Genomic DNA, 21,249 nt, shown 5'->3' with positions numbered 1-21,249 from the left:
TACTGTAAATAGGGCTTCCCTAGTGGTGCAGTGGTTAACAATCTGCCTGCCAATGCAAGGGACACGGGTTCTAGCCCTGACCTGGGAAGATCCCACATGCCGCGGAGCAAGTAAGCCCGTGTGCCACAACTACTGAGCCTGCACTCGGAGCCTGCAAGCCACAACTACTGAGCCCACGTGCCACAACTACTGAAGCCTGTGTGCCTAGAGCCTGTGCTCTGCAACAAGAGAAGCCACTGCAATGAGAAGGCCGTGCACTGCAACAAAGAGTAACCCCTGCTCACCACAACTAGAGAAAGACTGCGCGCAGCAATGAAGACCCAACACAACCAAAAATAAAAGAAACAAATAAATAAATTTTTTAAATAAATAAATAATAAAATAAAATACTGTAAATAAAAATTAAACATACAATAAAAGTAAGTAAAATATTAGTAACACACTTGTGCAAGTTTTAATATCTTTAATACATAAATGGGTGAAACTCCTGGTGATATTTTAGAAGCAATGGCTTTCAGAAACTAAAGAAAAATTTTCTTTCTTTAAAAAATAATTATTTGGGGCTTCCCTGGTGGCGCAGTGGTTGAGAATCCGCCTGCCAATGCAGGGGACACAGGTTCGAGCCCTGGTCTGGGAAGATCCCACATGCCGCAGAGCAACTAGGCCGGTGAGCCACAACTACTGAGCCTGCGCGTCTGGAGCCTGTGCTCCGCAACAAGACAGGCCACGACAGTGAGAGGCCTGCGCACCGCGACGAACAGTGGCCCCCACTCGCCGCAACTAGAGAAAGCCCACGCGCAGCAACGAAGACCCAACGCGGCCAACAGCATATTTATTTATTTATTTGCTGTTGGCTGCGTTGGGTCTTTGTTGCTGCGCGCGGGCTTTCTCTAGTTGCGGCGAGTGGGGGCCACTCGTCATCACAGTGTGCAGGCTTCTCATTATGGTGGCTTCTCTTTGTTGCAGAGCACGGGCTCTAGGCGTGCAGGCTTCAGTGGTTGTGGCTCGCGGGCTCTAGAGTGCAGGCTCAGTAGTTGTGGTGCACGGGGTCAGTTGCTCTGCAGTACATGGGATCTTCCTGGACCATGGCTCGAACCCATGTCCCCTGCATTGGCAGGCGGATGCTTAACCACTGCACCACCAGGGAAGTCCCCTAAAGTAAAATTTTTACAAAAAACTGAAGGCAGCTATTGCAATGGCAATACAAGACATCCCCAAAACCGGAGAACTCTTTGGGAGATAAAGATAGGGATGAAAGCCTGCCTTACCCCAAGGGATTTTGAATTGACGTGGCTGCTTCTGCAGCCAATCCAGAATTACCAGGCTGAGTGAACAGTTTAGTGTTAATATCAAATTAGCATACAAAATAATTTAGGCTAGAAACATGGAAACAACCTAAATGTGCATCAAAAGATGAATGGATAAAGATGAGGTATATACACACAATGGAATACTACTCAGCCATAAAAAAGAATGAAATAATGCCATCTGCAGCAACATGGATGGAACTAGAGATTATCATACTAAGTGACGTCAGTCAGAAAGACAAAAACAAATACCATATGATATCACTTACATGTTGAATATAAAATATGGCACAAATGAACCTATCTACAAAACAGAAACAGACTCTCAGACACAGAGAACAGATTTGTGGTTGCCAGGGGGGAGGGGGAGGGCAGAGGGAAGGACTGGGAGTTTGGGATTAGCAGATGTAAACTATTATATATATAATAGGATGGACAAACAACAACGTCCTACTGTATAGCACAGAGAACTATATTCAATATCCCATGATAAATAATAATGGAAAAGAAAAAAAAACAAAAAACAAAACCAACCCAAAATAATCTAGGCTTATTCCCAAAAACAAAAACTCAGGGGCTTCCCTGGTGGCGCAGTGGTTGAGAGTCCGCCTGCCAATGCGGGGGACGCTGGTTTGTGCCCCAGTCCGGGAGGATCCCACATGCCGTGGAGCAGCTGGTCCCGTGAGCCATGGCCGCTGAGCCTGTGCGTCTGGAGCCTGTGCTCCGCAGCAGGAGAGGCCACAACAGTGACAGGCCCACGTACCGCAAAAAAACAAACAAAAAAAACAACTCAGAAAGGTTTAGAAAAAGATATAAAAGAAATCAAGTTCAAAACTATGGTCTAGGGACTTCCTTGGTGGCGCAGTGGTTAAGAATCTGCTTGCCAATGGAGGGGACACGGGTTCGAGCCCTGGTCTGGGAAGATCCCACATGCCACAGAGCAATTAAAGCCATATGCCACAACTACTGAGCCTGTGCTCTAGAGCCCGTGCTCCGCAACAAAAGAAGCCACTGTAACGAGAGCACGCACCACAACGAAGAGTAGCCCCTGCCTGCTGCAACGAGAGAAAGCTCGTGCCCAGCAATGAAGGCCCAACGCAGCCAAAAGAAAATAAATAAAATGAAGTAATATTTTGTTTTGTTTAACACACATAAGATACATTTATTACTGTTCTCTAATCTCAAAATTCACTTGAAATGTAGCTCCGAAAAAATTAACTTTGGCATATAACTTGATATTCCTTTACTTTGCTCTCATATTACATTGTATATTACATGTAATGTCCTTTATCTGTTGTTTGATTACAATCTTAACGTGTTGTCAGATTACACATTCTTGGATTAAAGTACCACAGAAGTATTTTAATATAACGCACACTTAATTAAAAAGCATTGGGTTGGCAAAAAAGTTCATTCGTTTTTTCCTGTAAGATGGCTCTAATAGCACTTAAGTTTTCTTTAACTTCATTTGAAACAATTTTGTTAGATAGTATTGTGACAGCTGTCATATCAGCGAGCATTAACAAAAAACTTATCAAAATTGGGGAATTTTTGTGTAGCCATTTTAATATTGATGATGGAAGAAAAAAGCAACATTTTCATCATATTATGCTTTATCATTTCAAGAAAGGTAAAAACGCAACTGAAACACAAAAAAAGATTTATGCAGTGTATGAAGAAGGTGCTGTGACTGATGGAACGTGTCAAAAGTGGTTCGCGAGGTTCTGTACTGGAGATTTCTCGCTGGATGATGTTCAACGGTCGGGGAGACAAGTTGAAGTTGAAAGCAATCAAATCGAGACATTAATTGAGAACAATCAACATTATACCATGCGGGAGATAGCCGACATATTCAAAATATCCAAATCAAGCGTTGAAAATCATTTGCACCAGCTTAGTTATGTTAATCGCTTTGATGTTTGGGTTTCACGTTAAGTTAAGCGAAAAAAGCTTCTTGACCATATTTCCACATGCAATTCTCTATTTAGATGTAACGAAAATGTTCAGTTTTTAAAACAAATTGTGACGGGTGATGAAATGTGGATACTGTACAATAACGTGGAACGGAAGAGATCGTCAGGCAAGCGAAATGAACCACCACCAACCACACTAAAGCCCGGTCTTCATCCAAAGAAAGTGATGTTGTGTATATGGTGGGATTGGAAGCGAGTTCTCTATTATGAGCTCCTTCCGGAAAACCAAACAATTAATTCCAACAAGTACTGCTCCCAATTAGACCAACTGAAAGCAGCACTCAGTGAAAAGCGTTCAGAATTAGTCAACAAAAAACACGTAATCTTCCATCAGGATAACGCAAGACTGCAAGTCTCTGATGACCAGGTAAAAACTGTTACAGCTTGGCTGGGAAGTTCTGATTCTTCCACTGTATTCACCACACATTGCACCTCCAGATTTCCATTTATTTCAGTCTTTACAAAATTCTCTTAATGGAAAAAATTTCAATTCCCTGGAAGACTGTAAAAAGCACCTGGAACAGTTCTTTACACAAAAAGATAAAATGTTTTGGGAAGAAGGAATTATGAAGCTGCCTGAAAAATGGCAGAAGGTAGTGGAACAAAATGGTGAATACGTTGTTTAATAAAGTTTTTGATGAAAATGAAAAATGTGTCTTTTATTTTTACCTAAAAACCAAAGGAACCTTTAGGCCAACCAATAAATGCTTTCTTCTGGAGGTAAACCAAATATTTTAATTTCTTGCTTCTTATAACATTTTAATTGCTCAGCTGTTCCACTCATTGGTTCTATGTCATACTTTAAAAAAAAATGCAACTGACCAACATGATTTTTGTATCTTCCAGGCCAAGGTGCTTTGCTTATTGGTTAAGTAAGGAAAAGGTTAAGTGGAAATGTTCACATTATTTAAAGCACAAGAAACAGTTAACTCTCAAATGGGAAGGTAACCCTTTCCTAATGTTTAAATACACTGTCCACATATAAAGATACTAGATTTGCCATCCATTAAAAGAGAAATTGAGTTTTTTCCTCAATCATTACAAGAATGAACTTATGTCGAATACACAGATTCTCTAACTCTGTCTCTCGCGCGATGGGTCAATGGCATAATTTTCAAGATACCATGATTGTGTTAATGGTGGAAGATGCTACCATGGTACAAATGGAAGGTCAAAACAAAAAACTAGTTGGATGTAAAATCTAACCAACAATGATAACCAGCCACATAAAACTCAATATGTATCAGTGATCTCTACATTTGGGTAAGAAGTTTCTCAACTTCTCTTCTTAAACCTTCACTACCAATCTTGGTGAAAATTAGGAGTGTATCCATGAAGCACTAGAAAGAAGATAGTATGGTTATAACAAAACATTCTGCCTCTATAAGAAAACTCATGCTCTACAACTGAAACACTGTAAATCAACTATACTGAAATTTTTTAAATTGTAAAAAACAAACAAAAAAAACTCATTCTGTATTCTAGATAGCCAACTTTAAAACATTTTTCCCTTTGATCCCAGAACTGCATATACATTTTTTTTTTTTTTTTTTAATTTATTTATTTATTTTTGGCTGTATTTTGTCTTCATTGCGGTGTGCTGGCTTCTCTTGTTGCAGAGCATGGGCTCTAGGCGCCCGGACTTCAGTAGTTGTAGCACACGGGCTTAGTTGCTCTGCGGCATATGGGATCTTCCTGGACCAGGGCTCGAACCCGTGTCCCCTGCATTGGCAGGCGGATTCTCAACCACTGTGCCACCAGGGAAGCCCCTGCATATACATTTTTAAATTAGAAAATATAGAAAAGAATTTATAAAAAAGAATAACATTCATTCAATTTTACCATCTAGAGAAAATCACTGTCAACATGACAACACGTTTCTTTTTGGTCCTCTTTTTCTTAGTGATTTGCAGGAGTTTTCAGTATGTTTCATAAATTTTAATTCTCCATTATGGATGTTAAAAACTTTTTTTTTTCATTACACATTTTTAAGTTATTAAACTTGGCTCCAAGACACAAGAGTTAGAGAGAAATCATATCTTTAAAACTCTGAATCTTCCAATCTAAGAAGAAAATATGCTTCTTCTACACTTATTGAAGACTTTCAGATTTCTGTACCCCTCTTTTTGGATTTACTCCATGGCATGTTTTCTTTTAACGAGTAAAACATATTCTTTCCTATATTGCATATAGAAAAATTATCAAATTTTTAATTATAAATGTGTAATCATCCTCCTACTGAATTATCTCATTGTAGTTTTTCACTTGATTTTGCTGGATTTTTCTTATTCTAACTGCATTGGTTAGCCCTTCAAGAATGTTGAATATGTAGCATACAGCTCCAGAAATAAGTCTGAAAATCACTTAAATACCAGTAATATCAAATGTTATTTGAATATACCCAAGAAAGTACCTAAAATCGGCGCGAGTTTTGTCTGCTGAGGGAGGAGGCATGTGAACAAAGAGAAAAGTATAATTTCTCAATTCTTTTACAGTTTTTAGTCTATCAACTTCTCTCTTGGATCATTTGTATCTTCCTAGAAACAAAATTTCAGTAAGGTTTTCAGACTGATTAGCACAGAATTACATAAGCTACTGTACATCTAAAGAAGCTATTCTATAACTTAAAAAGCTATTTTTCCCCTTTCCACTGTATCTATGGTTGTTTTTACTTTCTCATTCCTAATTTTGAGAATGTGAGCTTCCTCTCACACTTGTTGATCTGGCTAGCTAGTGAATTAACTACTTAGTTGAATAATTAACTTTTCTTTTAAACCAATCACCTCAACTTATTTTTTTTAAACTTTAAAAAAAATAAATTTATTAATTGTATTTATTTATTTTTGGCTGCGTTGGGTCTTCATTGCTGCATGTAGGCTTTCTCTAGTTGCGGCAAGCAGGGGCTACTCTTCATTGCGATGTGCGGGCTTCTCACTGCGGTGGCTTCTCTTGTTGCGGAGCACAGGCTCTAGGAGCACGGGCTTCAGTAGTTGTGGCTTGCGGGCTCTAGAGCGCAGGCTCAGTAGTTGTGGCACAAGGGCTTAGTTGCTCCGTGGCATGGGGAATCTTCCTGGACCAGGGTTCAAACCCGTGTCCCCTGCATTGGCAGGAGGATTCTTAACCACTGAGCCACCAGGGAAGTCCCTCGACTTATTTCTTCGTCACGCTAATATTTTAGAATATCAATTTTTAGGCTATTCCCCTCTTAGTACAACTTCATGTCCCAGATATTTTATTCTTAAAAATTCAATTTTACTTCTTTTATATATCAAAATAATACAGTCATAAAAATCCAAGCAGTATAAAAAAAAGAGAATAAACAAAAACAACATAAGATAATAAGTACTTTGCTTGTTATCTTTTTTAAAATAATTAGAGATCTTTATTAATGTTAAGTGTAAAACACAGCCTACTAAATTAAAATATTAATAATGTTCCTGGATTTTCGAATATTTGGAAGATACTTTAGGAAATAATTTTGGTGATCCAAGTTTCTTTAAAAAACTCTGTCAAAGGATGTTTGAGTGGATTCTCTTTTCCTACTCTCAAATGTCTTGGAAGCTAAGGAAACATTTTAAATTATTTTAATTTTAAAACTTTTTAAAGGTAATATAGTGAGCATGATAAAATTGATAATTTGAGGAATTTATTCTACTTAGAATATTACAATGAGCCAATAGTAACATCAATAAATGGATATAATTTATTTAAGAGAGAATATATGTACAAAGTTAAAAATGACTATAATCCTATCCCTTGAATAAACACTATGAAATTTTGTTCCTCTCATTTTTTTCAATACATATACAAATGTACACATATATTCCTCCATTTAAAAACAACAGGATTATATTATTCACACTACTTTGTAACAAGCTTTTTATTCTCCCCATGTGCTCTCTAATTCAGTATACACAGCATCCTCGTTCTTTTTTTTTTTTTTCTGGCCACGCTACACGGCATGTGGGATCTTAGTTCCCCAACCAAGAATCAAACCCGTGCCCCCTGCAGGGGAAGCACGGAGTTTTAACCACTGGACCACCAGGGAAGTCCCAGCATCCTCATTCTTTCTAACTGCAGTATGATATTCCATTCCTGATTGATTAGCATATAGTTGTTTCCAATTTTTGCCATCATAAACAATACTGTACTTAATATTCCCAAATAGAATTTTCTGCACAGTCAACAAGCATTCCTGTAGGAAAAAAAAATTTAATGGTATTGTGGATTAAAGGGTATGAGTTATTTGAATGATTAAACCATGACAATCTAGTAAGTGAAGATGAATGTTAATTTTTAAACCTTTTTATTGAAGTATAACATACACACAGATGAGTGTACAATTCATATTTAAAATATAAAGCTCTAAGAGGTACAAACTATTATGTACAAAATAAGCTACAAGGATATATTGTACAACACAGGGAATATCACCAATATTTTATATGAACTATAAATGGAGTATAACCTTTAAAAATTGTGAATCACTATATTGTACACCTGTAATTTGTATAATATTGTACAGCAACTATACTTCAATAAAATATATATATAATTTAGGACTTCCCTGGTGGAGCAGTGGTTTAGAATCCGCCTGCCAATTCAGGGGACACAGGTTCGAGCCCTGGTCTGGGAAGATCCCACATGGCACGGAGCAACTAAGCCCGTGCACCACAACTACAGAGCCTGTGCTCTAGAGCCCGTGAGCCACAACTACTGAGCCCACATGCCACAATTAATGAAGCCCACGCACCTAGAGCCCGTGTTCCACAACAAGAGAAACCACCGCAATGAGAAGCCCACACAGCGCAACAAAGAGTAGCCCCCGCTCGCGGCAACTAGAGAAAGCCCACGTGCAGCAACAAAGACCCAATGCAGCTAAAAATAATTAATTAAAAAATATATGGGGCTCCCCTGGTGGCGTAGTGGTTGAGAGTCGGCCTGCCGATGCAGGGGATACGGGTTCGTGCCCCGGTCCGGGAGGATCCCATGTGCCGCGGAGCGGCTGGGCCCGTGAGCCATGGCCGCTGAGCCTGCGCGTCCGGAGCCTGTGCTCCGCGACGGGGGAGGCCACAACAGTGAGAGGCCTGCGTACCGAAAAAAAAAAAACATATATATATATATATATATATATATATATATAATTTAAAAAGGAAAATGAAAGAATAAAATGTAAAGCTCAATAAATTTTCACAAAGTGAACACACCCATAACCAACATACAGATCATAAAATAGAGTATTATCAGAATCCCAGACATCTCCCTTTGTGCCCCTGCATAGTCACTATCCTCCAAGGATAACTGCTCCTGACTTACAATACTTGTGATTAATTTTGCCTGTTTTTGAACTTTAAACAAATGGAATCACACTATATATCCACATTTTCCAAACTGCACCAAGGTTCCCTGGGGCATTGCAAGATATTTTAAGTTTGAAAGAAACAATATTCCACATCTGTATTAAACCATGCCAAATACTAGATTGCTATATTCCTTGCAACAACATCTTATCTTTGTGAAGCAGCATTTTCAGTGGTTGCTATAATAAAAGTAATGTGCAAAAATCATTATGGAACAGAAAATGGAATGGTAGTGACCAATCCGATTCCAAGATGTGAGAAGTTGTACAGTGGCCGACAAACACACACAACCCAGCAATAACCGTGGTTATTTAAGAATGAAGTACACTACTCTTTGTTCTTTCAATTTTTGTGCACTATTCTTTTAATGGCTCTTAAGTTGTTAGGACGTTAAGTATTATTAATTGTTTATATCTACTTAATGAACAGAACTGTTAGGTATTTCTTTTGGCCTAAGGGTGCTATGAGGGGAGAGTTTGGGAGCCTCTGATACATACTCCTATGATTGATTTCTTTCACTCAATACCATTTGTGAGATTCACCCATATGGTTTCTAACAGCTGCAATTCATTCATTTTCATTGCAAAATATTCTACTATACGACTACTCCACAATTTATTTATTAATTCTCCTACTGATAGACATTGGGATAGTCTCCACTTTTTGGTTATCATGAATAGTATTGCTATGACCTTTTTTTTTTTTTTTTTGTCACACTGCACAGCTTGTGGAATCTCAGTTCCCCAACCAAGGACTGAACCTGGGCCATGGCAGTGAAGGCACCAAATCCTAATCACTAGACCACCAGGGGACTCCCTGACGTTCTTAAGTGTATATATCTTGAGATGGAATTATAGGGTATATATATGTTCAGCTTTAGTAGATGATGCTAGTTTTCCAAAATGGTGTATCAATTTACATTCCCACTAACAGTATATGAGAGTTCTGATTGCTCCATATCCTTACCAACACTTTTTTCTTTTTCATTTACTCATTCTGAGAAAAGTACAGGAGGACAGCGATTTCCCTGAAGACAAAATGAGGTTGAGCATTTTTCCAAATGTTTGACAGGTCCTTGGAATGTCCCCTTTTGGATGTCTATTGAAGTTATTTCTCCATTAAAAAAAATGGGTTCTTATTTTCTTAATTTCTAGTTCTTTAGATGCAGGATGATTCCTTTGTCAGATATATGTGCTGCAAATATCTTCTACTCTGTGGCATGGCTTTTCCCTTTTTTAAAAATAAATTTATTTATTTATTTTTATCTTTGGCTGTGTTGGGTCTTCGTTGCTGCGTACGGGCTTTCTTTAGTTGCGGTGAGCGGGGGCCACTCTTTGTTGCTGTGCGCGGCCTTCTCACTGTGGAGGTTTCTCTTGTTGTGGAGCGCAGGCTCTAGGTGCGCAGGCTTCAGTAGTTGTGGCGCACAGGCTCAGTAGATGTGGCGCATGGGATTAGTTGCTCCGCAGCATGTGGGATCTTCCTGGACCAGGGCTCGAACCCATGTCCCCTGCATTGGCAGGCAGATTCTTAACCACTGCGCAACCAGGGAAGCCCCGGTTTTTCCCTTTTAATGGTATCTATCTATCTATCTATTTTTGGCTGCATTGGGTCTTCATTGCTGCATGTGGGCTTTCTCTAGTTGCAGTGAGCGGGGCTACTCTTCATTGCAGTGCGTGGGCTTCTCATTGTGGTGGCTTCTCTTGTTGCAGAGCATGGGCACTAGGTGCGCGGGCTTCAGCAGTGTGGCGCGCAGGCTCAGTAGATGTGGCACATGGGCTTAGTTGCTCCGCAGCATGTGGGATCTTCCTGGACCAGGGCTCGAACCGTGTACCCTGCACTAGCAGGCAGATTCTTAACCACTGCGTCACCAGGAAAGCCCCAGCTTTTCCCTTTTAATGGTATTTTTTATGAATAGATGTTCTTGATCTTAATGTAGTCCAATTTTTCAAGTTATCTTTATATTTAGCTCATTTGTATCCTATTTAATAAATCTTTGCTGACACAGTGAAAACTTTTTTTCCTAAAAAACTGTTTTTTCACATTTAGATCAGCAATCCACCCAAAAATGGTAACTGTGTATGATATAAGGTAAGATCGTGATCCTTCTCCCCCTACATGGATATCTAACTGACCAACACCATTATGTGATTTTCCTTTCTCCATTGTACTGCTGTGTCACTTTTATTATAAGCCAGGTGACAGTATACACGTGTCAGTCTGTTTCTGGACTGTATTGCTCCATTGGTCTATTTGTCTACCCATGTGCCCAAACCATCTTATCTTGTTACAGCCTGATATTTGATGGTGTAAGTCCTCCAGATTTTCTTTCTTCTTCATGGTTGACTTGGCTTGACACTACATTTTAATTTGCATTTCATCTGAGCATCTTTTGATATTTATTATGATTAGTATTAGATGTTTTCTTCTTGTATGAGCTAGCTGTTCAGGTCTTCTGAAAACAAGTTGGTTGTCCTTTACATACTAATTAGTATTAGATCTTTCTGTATTAGGAAATTCACTCTTCATGTGACAAATGTTGCCATTTGCATAGTCTTTTTAAAAAATGTGCTTACAATTTTCCCCCTATTTTTTAATGTACTCAAAAGTATCAATTTCTTTTTTTCCTCCTGGGTTTTGGTTTCAGGCTTAGAAAAGCCTTCTCTATGCCAAGACAGCATTAGTGTTGGCAAGATGAGTAACAGGACTTCACGTTTTACATTACTCATTTTTATAAAGTTTGACATTTTTAAAATTTGTAAATTACCTCAATAATTTCTTTAAAAAAGAATTTCAGTCATTTCCCACTCTAAGATACCCAATACTTTATTCTGATATTTTCATGATTTCATTTGCCATATTTAAATCTTTAATTCACCTGGAATTCATTTTGGTATAAGGTGTGAAGTAGAAGTCTAACATTCCCCCCAAATAACCAATTTTTCCCCATTTATTTAAAATACAGCACTGTCCTATAACTTTATTATGTAATATATTCTTAAATATGCTTTGGTTTCTATCTAGTCTGTCTACTATGTTCTAGTAATGTTCTGTCTACTGTGTTCTATAAATCATTTTCCCTCTTTGCTGTTCTTGTGCCAATACCATGTTGTTTTAAAATATATAGCCTTCTGGGCTTCCCTGGTGGCGCAGTGGTTGACAGTCCGCCTGCAGATGCAGGGGACGTGGGTTCGTGCCCCGGTCCGGGAGGAACCCACATGCCGCGGAGCGGATGGGCCCATGAGCCATGGCCGCTGAGCCTGTGCGTCCGGAGCCTGTGCTCCGCAACGGGAGAGGCCGCAGCAGTGAGAGGCCCGCATACCACAGAAATAAATAAATAAATAAATAAAATATATAGCCTTCTAATACACTTGACTATCCTAAATACTGTACATCTTAAAAATTTCCTTGGCTCATTTATTCCCATGTAATTAATTCCTCCATATAAATATATTTAATCAGTTTCCTATACCCAATAAAATTCTGAGATTCTGATTCAAGTTGTAATAAATTCACAGCTTAAACTGACATGAGTGGACATACTTATAACATATTACCTTCTCATCCAGATACATGGTATGGCTGGCTATTTATGTTTTTTTATGCCCTGCCTCCCTTAAAGTTTTTGCTCTCAATTTATTAAGCCTAAGAGTTTTTTATGTGAAAAGAATATTAACTCTGTGGCTGTCAAATACGTTGCAAGAATGTATTTTCAATTTGTTACCAGCCAATTAAAAAAAAATTAGTTGAGGCTGTATATAACTAAGAAGAGAAATAAACACAGAAAAAGAAAAAAATTAATTCAACTCTAATACTAAATCAGGCATTAATTCGTATGGTTTTCAGCATGAGACTTACAATAATAATTTTTTAAAATCCCAAATTATTAAGTTTAAGACTGAAAACAATAAATAGAACACATTATGGAAACACTTCACTGGGTCAAAACTTAAAACTCTATGGAAAATTCTGTAATTGGACCAGGATAAAATAGACCATTCAGCAGTTACAATAAAAAGAAAAGTTAATAAACTTCACTCTTTGAAGAACCCAGCCCTTCACTCTATTTGCCTTCAGTTCGTCTACAATTTTACAATGCTTTCTATTCACTTTATCTACTTCTATACCCAAATTGTTGAGTACCCTTAGAGAAAACCCATTCTGATTCAAAGACATTACCCTGTAGGATACTCTTTTATGGAACCATCCATATCTCCTATCATTTTTTTTAAAACATATTTTTACTGAGCCTCCCTTTCTATATAACTTAGTAGCCATTTCCAACTTCTGTTTAGCCTTTCTACATAAAAGCCACCACTTCTATCCCTGATTATCAGCAGATGATCTTACCTCCTAATTCATAAGTACCATTCTTTGCAAACTTAGTTATGTAGACACTTTATGTCTTTAACTCTTTGCATCTGATCTTAGAGAAAGAAGTATTCCTTCCTCAACTCCAATGTAAGACTAATACCTTCGACTTCCCTGGTAGCGCAGTGGTTAACAATCCGCCTGCCAATGCAGGGTACACGGGTTCAAGCCCTAGTCCGGGAAGGTCCCACATGCCGCGGAGCAAGTAGGCCCACGCACCACAACTACTAAGCCTGTGCTCTAGAGCCCGCGAGCCACCACTACTGAAGCCCGCGCACCTACAGCCCGTGCTCCGCAACAAGAGAAGCCATCGCAACGAAGAGTAGCCCCCGCTCGCCGCAACTAGAGAAAGCCCGTGCGCAGCAACCAAGACCCAATGCAGCCAAAAATAAATAAATTAAAATAAATGAATTTTTTTAAAAAAGACTAATACCTTAACTTATGCAGGGTGAAGGAAGGGGCAAGGCTCATTAATTTAACACTCCTACTCAAGAACTCTGCTCCATAATTTATTTCCTGCCTTCCTTGTATATTCAACCTCTCATTCCGTGTTGGTTTCTGCCATTCAGCCAATAAATATATTCTAACATTTTCCATTCTTAAAAAACAACAACTTTCATATTTTACCCTTTCCAAATATCAATACCTCTCTCCCTTCCCTTTTTAGGGAGCAGTCAGCCTGTCTACTTCTTCAACTCCCATTCATTCCATAACCCCATTTCCTAAAGCTTTATGAGTGTGCCTTTACCTGAAGCTACTGACAAAAACTAACATAGTGACACTGGACTATGGTGAATCAGGATGGGGAAACTTTTGATTGCACAAATACTATTATTTTGTCTATGACTATGCCTACTGATGGAAGTCGGCACAGCTGGAGGGAGGGATCTGACTGTGAGTTTCTCCTTGGCTCTAAATTGGAGAAAAGTGGAAACTGTAAACATTAAGCAAGAAAGCAAGGTACACAGGAACTAAATACTAGGTATGAGACCTAGACTAAATTACTTAACTTTCTCACCTATAAAACAGAGTTATACCCCACTTCACAGTTTAATTGTGAGGCTTAAACAAAATAACTGTGTAAAAGCACTTACAGTTCCAGGCACATGTTAAACACCTTCCTTCACCTTAGCACAGTGCCATATTCCCTACAGGCACACAGCTATTAAGGAGTACAAGTGTACCAAAAAAGACACCATATTAAATCTCTGTGGACTATGTGAAACAGAAAATGTGGCAAAAGCACCATCTGTTCATACTCACTATTAATAATCCACAAATGAAAAGCTTCAATTAGAAATAAAAGTTACTAGAAGATATCCAAGTACTTTGAGGGAATTCAACCACTAAATATACTTTGATTAAATTTCCAATGACTTTCTCTAAAAAGTGTAAAAGATTACACGCGATTTATTAAAATAGACAGAGTTAGCATACACGAAAAGCTGCAGTTTCCCAGGTTGAGAAAGAAATCCAACTCATCCTTCTTGGGAGGAATGAATCTTAAATATACAACACTTCCTTAGATATGCACAAAAGTAAATCAATGTATCAAAGGGATCTGGAATAAAGGGAGATTTTTCTCTAACTTCCCCTCTCCCCAAATAATAACATAAATGACCAAAATGAATATTCCCCAAATATCTAGGGGGGAAAAAATTTAATTGTTAGAATTGGTGTAAAGCAGCTGGATTTAGTAGAATGCAGCAAGTCAGCTGCTTTCTGAAAAAATATTCGGGGTGGAGAAAGTGGGCAACCTTCCCGATGAAACAACTGCCATAAAACATCATACATATATAAGAACGTACACATCTGTTAAATATCAGTTTACAATGTTCCAGCCAACTCACAAATCAAGAGGAAGTGTTAGATCTAAAAAATAAATCACACTTTACTTCTAGTCGAATTTTGCGTGGGTGGCTACAGGAGAAGAGGCGTTATCCACGCCGATTCAAGGCAAAGAGGACTGAATAATAAGTCCACTGTTCACATTCACATGTGGGGGCAGAGGAAAAGGGAGGCTCCCAGTCCATAAAGTTCTCCTCCCTCTCTAAATACTGCAAAACTGTCCACGTCTAAAGACACTTACCCCTGAAACTACTGGGAGACTGACTTGGAAACTTTTTGTTCAGATTTCTGAGGGGGAGCGATTTAGGAATGCTGCAAGATTACAACTTGCAAATATATGAACATACTTTAAATTCTAAAGTTTTTTTTTTTTAAGGATTTTCCCCCTTTCAAGTAGTTTATCACCACTCCCATGTTAATAAAAACCCCTATTCAACCCCTAGTATATACAAAAACCAAAGCTTTAAAGGAGATGCGAATAAGAGAGATGACTACTTCCAATAATTCCTCAACTCCCTCCCAATTAGGCAGAAATAGGTAAAGCTAAGGAACAAAAAACAGAAGAAAAAAGAAAAAAACTTGGGAAGGAGGGCGGCGAGAAAAGAAACTAGAAAGGAGGGGAAAAGAGCAAAGAAAAGTCCAGCTGATGGTGACACTTAATTGGGAAGGAAGGGCAGAAAACATCCCGAAGACACAGGCTAGAAGGGAAGGACTGAGTGGGACAAGGGCGCAACAGAGGAAGTCCACGCAAAAGGCCTCCCCAAAGGGGCCCCAATGTAGGAGGGAACACCAAAAGGGGGAAAAGACTCATTAGGAAGAGGTATCCATCAAGGCCCAATATCTTGCAAGACAGAGGCTACCAGATGGGGTGTTTCTATACTGGTCACCCCGACACCGCCCCATATGTCTCGGAAGACGACCCTGCTACAAGGGGTAAGGGGTTAAACGCGGGGGTTCGCGGACGTGGAAGGGGGTGCGGCCCCAGGGGTTGCTGCAGGAGAGCAGAATGCTGGCCCACGGTCCGTACCTTATAGTAAACATCGAACTGAATGTTCTCGGGTAAGGAGCGGATGTCTCGGCGTGAGCGGATGTAGTTGTCCACGACAGCGGAGATGGCGGTGTTATAGAGGGTCTCTGGGATCCACTCTAGTTCCACGGCCGCCATCTTCCTTCCCTCCTCCTCCGCCTCCTCCGCCTCCTCCTCCCGAAGGCCCCCGCCTCCCTCCGTAGCGAACTCCTCGGCGGCCCCGGAGGATTCCGAGGGGCGGCGGCGGCCACGCGGGCACACAGCAGAAGGGCGCGGCTGCCCTGGCTCCTCCGGGCGAGCTGGGGGCGGCGGCAGCGGGCGCAGGCCCGTGTAGAGAGCGGGCCGGGGATCCGGGAGCAACCGGGCTGAGGCCTCACATTCCGTGTTTGCAAGCACCCTGGGATCCGTCCCAGTGCCTCTCTCTGCAGGGGCGGGACTACGTGTGCGGCGTCATGGCGTCAGCATACGCCGACGCGCTGGAGGGAAGGAATGCGGCAGGCAAAAAACTTGGGAAGAAAAGATCCGTGATCCCGCCCTCGGGGAACATACTTTCCGAGGGCGCTGGAGTTCCGTGGATGGGGGTGAGCTTTTTTCACTGCGACAAGTTATGACAGGTTTTTAAGCAGCTCCTTCCGAGTCACCGGCCGCATCAGTCCTTTCTGCCAGTCCTGCTTGGGGGGTTCTTAGGCACGGACCCTTTCCAGGCTCAGGTAGAAGTTTGGGTGCAGAGTTATCAGTCCATTAAAAATCATGCATTCAGAGAATTCACATTACTCTGGAAACCCTCCCTTAGACTCCGGTCCCTAAGCCAAGTTAGGAACCTTCGGCCCAGGAACTAAGGATCAGGATGGAAGGGAGACTTGCATTGTGTAACCATTTGCCCTGTTTGAACTTTACTATGTTTCTTTTTCTAAATGAAACTTACAAAAAAAAAAAGGGAAAAGAACTGCTTTAGAAGAATTTGGTGGGAAGGTTAGGCTTATTATGGATTTACAAATAGTGGTGAGAGAAAAAGGGCTAAATGGTAACTGTGATATGACTGTGGTAAAACAGAAATGAAGATATCTGTTTCCTTCCGTCCTCAGCCTGAATATCTGCTATTATGTAACTTAATTTTCCAAGTCTGTGATTTCAAGAACTTTATGCAACGTCTTTCTGCTCTAGGAATTTAACAAGGAAATTACTGGCCGTAATTGGTGACACTGTCAATCTCGTAGTCACGCTGTAGCAATGTAAAACCTGAAAACAATGATGATAATGTGCTGACATTTAGAGCTAAAGGAATTGGAAGTGTCTCTTCCAGTTCACCCTGCTATTTCAATGTTAAATGGTTAAATAGTTTGGTAAGAAAGAAAGAAGGAAACACACTTAGTGCTCTTCTCAGTCTGTACCAGTTCTTACTCTGTAGTCCATGAACCTGGGAAAGCTGTGGTTGGCCTTAAGGTAGGGTTGCCAGAATTGGCAAGTAAAAAAATACAAATGCCCAGTTACATTTTAATTTCACATGAACAACAGATCCCTACCTTAAGGCACTAAATCCAGAATGTGAATCCATCGGCAGGCCAGGCCCTTGTGAACCGGATGAACAGAGAAACTAGTGGAAACTAGGCCATTTTTGTTGTGGACTGTCCTCAATTGAGGGAAGAAAGCTTCTCCCTTGTACTCTAGAAAATTAACGAGTCCCAGCAGAGCTGGTATTTGAACTCAATAATTATATAAATACTGCCTTTCATATTCTGGATGATAGCATAAGATCTGAGTTTTCAGTGGTCAGGGTCAGATCATGAAGGGGCTAATGTGATGCTAATGACCTTGGACTTCATCTTGGAGATGATAGGGAATCCTTAAAGGATTGTAAAGAAGCAAAAGGATCAGATTTGTGTGTCAGCAAGAAGACAGTAATCATCCATGACCAGCAGAGCCAGAGGAAGATCTCGAATCATATGCACTCCCAGCTACAGTAGGATAGAATACAGAAGAGGACTGCTAAACTGTCATGGCCATCTATACATTTTGGCGGACAGAGGTCCTTTGTATCACAATGTTATCCCTACAGTCCACCAGATCTCCTTTAACCCTTGACTACTGGTGGCCTCAAATTTGGCAGAGAGCCTTGCACTATACAGAGCTATATGAGATGTGAACTTGGTCCAGAAGGAATCCTGAAAATCCTAAGAGGCAATACACATTTTGACCATTTTTAAATTGCAGGTTCTCCCTTCACTGAGATGTGGGGGTCTAAGTATTGAGCAATACCTTACTCTTGACTCTGGTTGGATTGTGTCTGTTTCAACAAATGGAGTACAGAAGTGATGCTAGGCCAGAAAAGGCCATATGGAGTCTACCTTGTTCTCTGGAATACTCACTCTTGGATTCCTGAGCCACCGTGTAAAAAGATGAACTACACTGAGGCCACCGTGCTCTGACTAAGCCCAAGCCACATGGAGAGGCTACGTGTAAGCACTCCCAGTCAGCAATCCCAGCTGAATGCAGCCTTTGAGTCATCCCAGCTCAGGTATCAGTTGTTTCAGTGAAGAAACATCCAGATGATTCCTCATCTCTAAGACATTTGAGTTACCTTCAGCCACACCAGTCTTTCCAGATGAGGATCCAAGCATCAGGGAACTGATTGAGACAAGTATCCCTGCTCTGGTCTGAATTCCTGACCCACAGGAGCATAATAAAATGGTTCTTCATTTATATCACTAAGGTTATAGTGGTTATGCCACAGCAGGTCACTAGAACACCCCATTTCAATCCCCTAAAGTTCCCAGGAATCCATCGCTTTAGACTCCATAGTCAACATATTCCCTCTCAGGGTTATACGTTACTAAACATATGAATTCATTCATGAGAATGAGACAATTGATAACCTGTGTTGGACAGTTTTCTTAACTTTCTGACAATGGCTCTGCTATACTACTTATAAGAGTGAACTGCCTAACCAAAGAGAATCAGAATGGAAACAATGATTCTTGTCCTAAATTTGAAGAGCCTTTTTCAGAGCCCTCCAAGTCTAAATCCACATAATCAACACCCATCAACCACAGGCCAACAATCACATGGACCTCATAAATAGAATCATCAAGGCACACCTGTGGCAGCACACATCACATAGGCAAAATGACTGGGTCCTGATACTTGCAGCCATCAAAGAACAGAGCAAGGCTTTGCCAACCAGTTCTTGTCACTTAGGGAAACAATGAAGATGGGAAATCCTGCCCAGTTCTCATCCCTCAGTACCATCACCCATATCTGCAGAAAACTCAGGAGTTTTTTGGACATGTTCATAGTTACTGTCCATCTTGTCTTGACCCCTTTAAATTCACCCTGCTTGCCACATGTGGCTTCCTGTCTCCAAAGTTAATCCAAACAGCTACCTACTAGGATGCTCCCCCAATTCTTGATCTCTACTGTCTTCATTAACATACATAACACCCCCATTTGGCCCTAAGAGCAATGGAAAATAAAACCTATCATTTGCCAGTCCTTATTTTGAGGAAATCCACTTGGAACCTGCCCTGTATACAGTCTGTCTACTAACCCTGACAATTAGAAGTAGAGAATTAGCAAAGAAGGTCTGAGTGGTTTTGTATTTGTGCTGCTAGTGCTGGTCCAGTGCATGGAATAAAGGCTTAAGGGTCATTCTTGGAAAGACAAACATGTAATCAATAATCACAATATAATGTGAGAAATACTGTGATAGACTTTGCACAGGATATCATGAGAGTAGTGAGGAGATAATGAGTTGGTTTTGGATGTAATATTCATAGAAAAGTTCCAAAATAGGTCAATTCTCAAAGTATTTTCAATTGCAATGAAGTTCATAGGAAAATATACACCTGAAACTAACACAACATTGTAAATCAACTATACTCCAATAAAATTTTTTTTAAAATAAAGGCAATAAGAGTTAAAAAAAAGTTCAGGACTTCCCTGGTGGTACAGTGATTGGGGATCCGCCGGCCAATACAGGGGACACGGGTTTGAGCCCTGGTCAGGGAAGATCCCACATGCCGCAGGGCAAATAAACCTGTGAGCCACAACTACTGAGTCTGTGCTCTAGAGCAAGCAAGCCACAACTACTGAGCCCACGTGCCACAACTACAGAAGCCCATGCACCTACAGCCCATGCTCCATAACAAGAGAAGCCACCACAATGAGAAGCCCGCGCTCCGCAACGAAGTGTAGTCCCTGCTCGCCACAACTAGAGGAAGCCCACGTGCAGCAACAAAGACCCAACGCAGCCAAAAAAATAAATAAATAAAATTCTTAAAAAAAAATAGTTCATAGGAAAATAACATGAATAGATTTACTTGAGCAATTACAGTATAAGTGTATATACCTCCAAGTTCTAGGAAATTTTCTAATTTTCAGAATGTAAAAACATACATGCAAAATTGTGAAACAAAGTTGTGGGTCTTTATTTGTGACAGTGAAAAGTTGTAACTTTTCAATGAGATAGAAACTGGGAACAAAGTAAACTATACACAAAGTGATATAGTCATATAACTCTTGAGCCATCTTATATAGATATTATCCTACCTAAGGGCATTCCAATCACATCCAACTCCCCACCAAACTTTTTAGTCAAAATATACAAATGATACAGATTTTTAACCTAGAAGACAAAATATATGGTGAGGTCATTTACTGAACTTAACAACATAGTGAGGAGTTTGGGTCCAGTTTTGGATTTTTTAAGGATGAGGTTTCTATGAGATACCCAGGCAGACTTGGGAAAGCTTTCAAGACTGGGGGCGGGGGTGGAAAACTTGATAATTTTTGAGGATAGTTAAAGATAAGAGAGTAAAAAGAGTATATCAAAAGAGAGGGAGAACGTATAATTCAAGAGAAAAGAAAAAGTTAAAAGATCACATTATAATCTTCCATGTAACATCTCTTATAATGATATCTTATAATTTAATTACATCATGTGTGGTTACCTTATCTCCCCAACAGGCCTCTAAGCATCTTGAGGACAAGACAATAAATGTTGTGGGGACTTCCCTGGTGGCGCAGTGGTTAAGAATCCACCTGCCAATGCAGGGGACACAAGTTTGAGCCCTGGTCCGCGAAGATCCCACAGGCCGTGGAGCAACTAAGCCCGTGCGCCACAACTACTGAGCCTGTGCTCTAGAGCCCACGAGCCACAACTACTGAGCCCGCGTGTCTAGAGCCCGTTCTCCACAACAAGAGAAGCCACCGCAATGAGAAGTTCGCGCACCGCAATGAAGAGTAGCCCTTGCTCGCTGCAACTAGAGAAAGCCCGTGTGCAGCAACGAAAGACCCAAAGCAGCCAAAAATAAATAAATTAAATAAATAAATAAACAGTAATTCCACATATCCCCCCTCTTCCCAGCCCC

General features: G+C 40.3%; 1 protein-coding gene and 1 long non-coding RNA gene across 2 annotated transcripts in view; one reads left to right on the top strand and one right to left on the bottom strand.

Annotated features, from left to right (window-relative positions):
* APPBP2 (amyloid beta precursor protein binding protein 2) overlaps positions 1-16,323 on the bottom strand; it is a 71,361-nt gene extending 55,038 nt beyond the window's left edge. The window contains exon 1 of the mRNA XM_032616762.1: positions 15,884-16,323. Coding sequence (XP_032472653.1) covers positions 15,884-16,021 — 138 coding nt within the window. The 5' untranslated portion in view covers positions 16,022-16,323. The remainder of the gene's footprint in view (positions 1-15,883) is intronic.
* A 52-nt stretch (positions 16,324-16,375) lies between these two features.
* Positions 16,376-20,927, top strand: LOC116745296. The gene is made up of 2 exons (XR_004347371.1): positions 16,376-16,464; positions 20,846-20,927. It is a non-coding gene; the product is annotated as an uncharacterized LOC116745296 (long non-coding RNA).
* The last annotated feature ends 322 nt before the right edge of the window (positions 20,928-21,249 follow it).

The sequence above is a fragment of the Phocoena sinus genome, chromosome 20 (genome assembly GCF_008692025.1).
Source record: "Phocoena sinus isolate mPhoSin1 chromosome 20, mPhoSin1.pri, whole genome shotgun sequence".
NCBI lineage: Eukaryota > Metazoa > Chordata > Mammalia > Artiodactyla > Phocoenidae > Phocoena > Phocoena sinus.
Note: the sequence above shows the minus strand (reverse complement) of the source record. Positions and strands in the feature narration are given on the sequence as shown.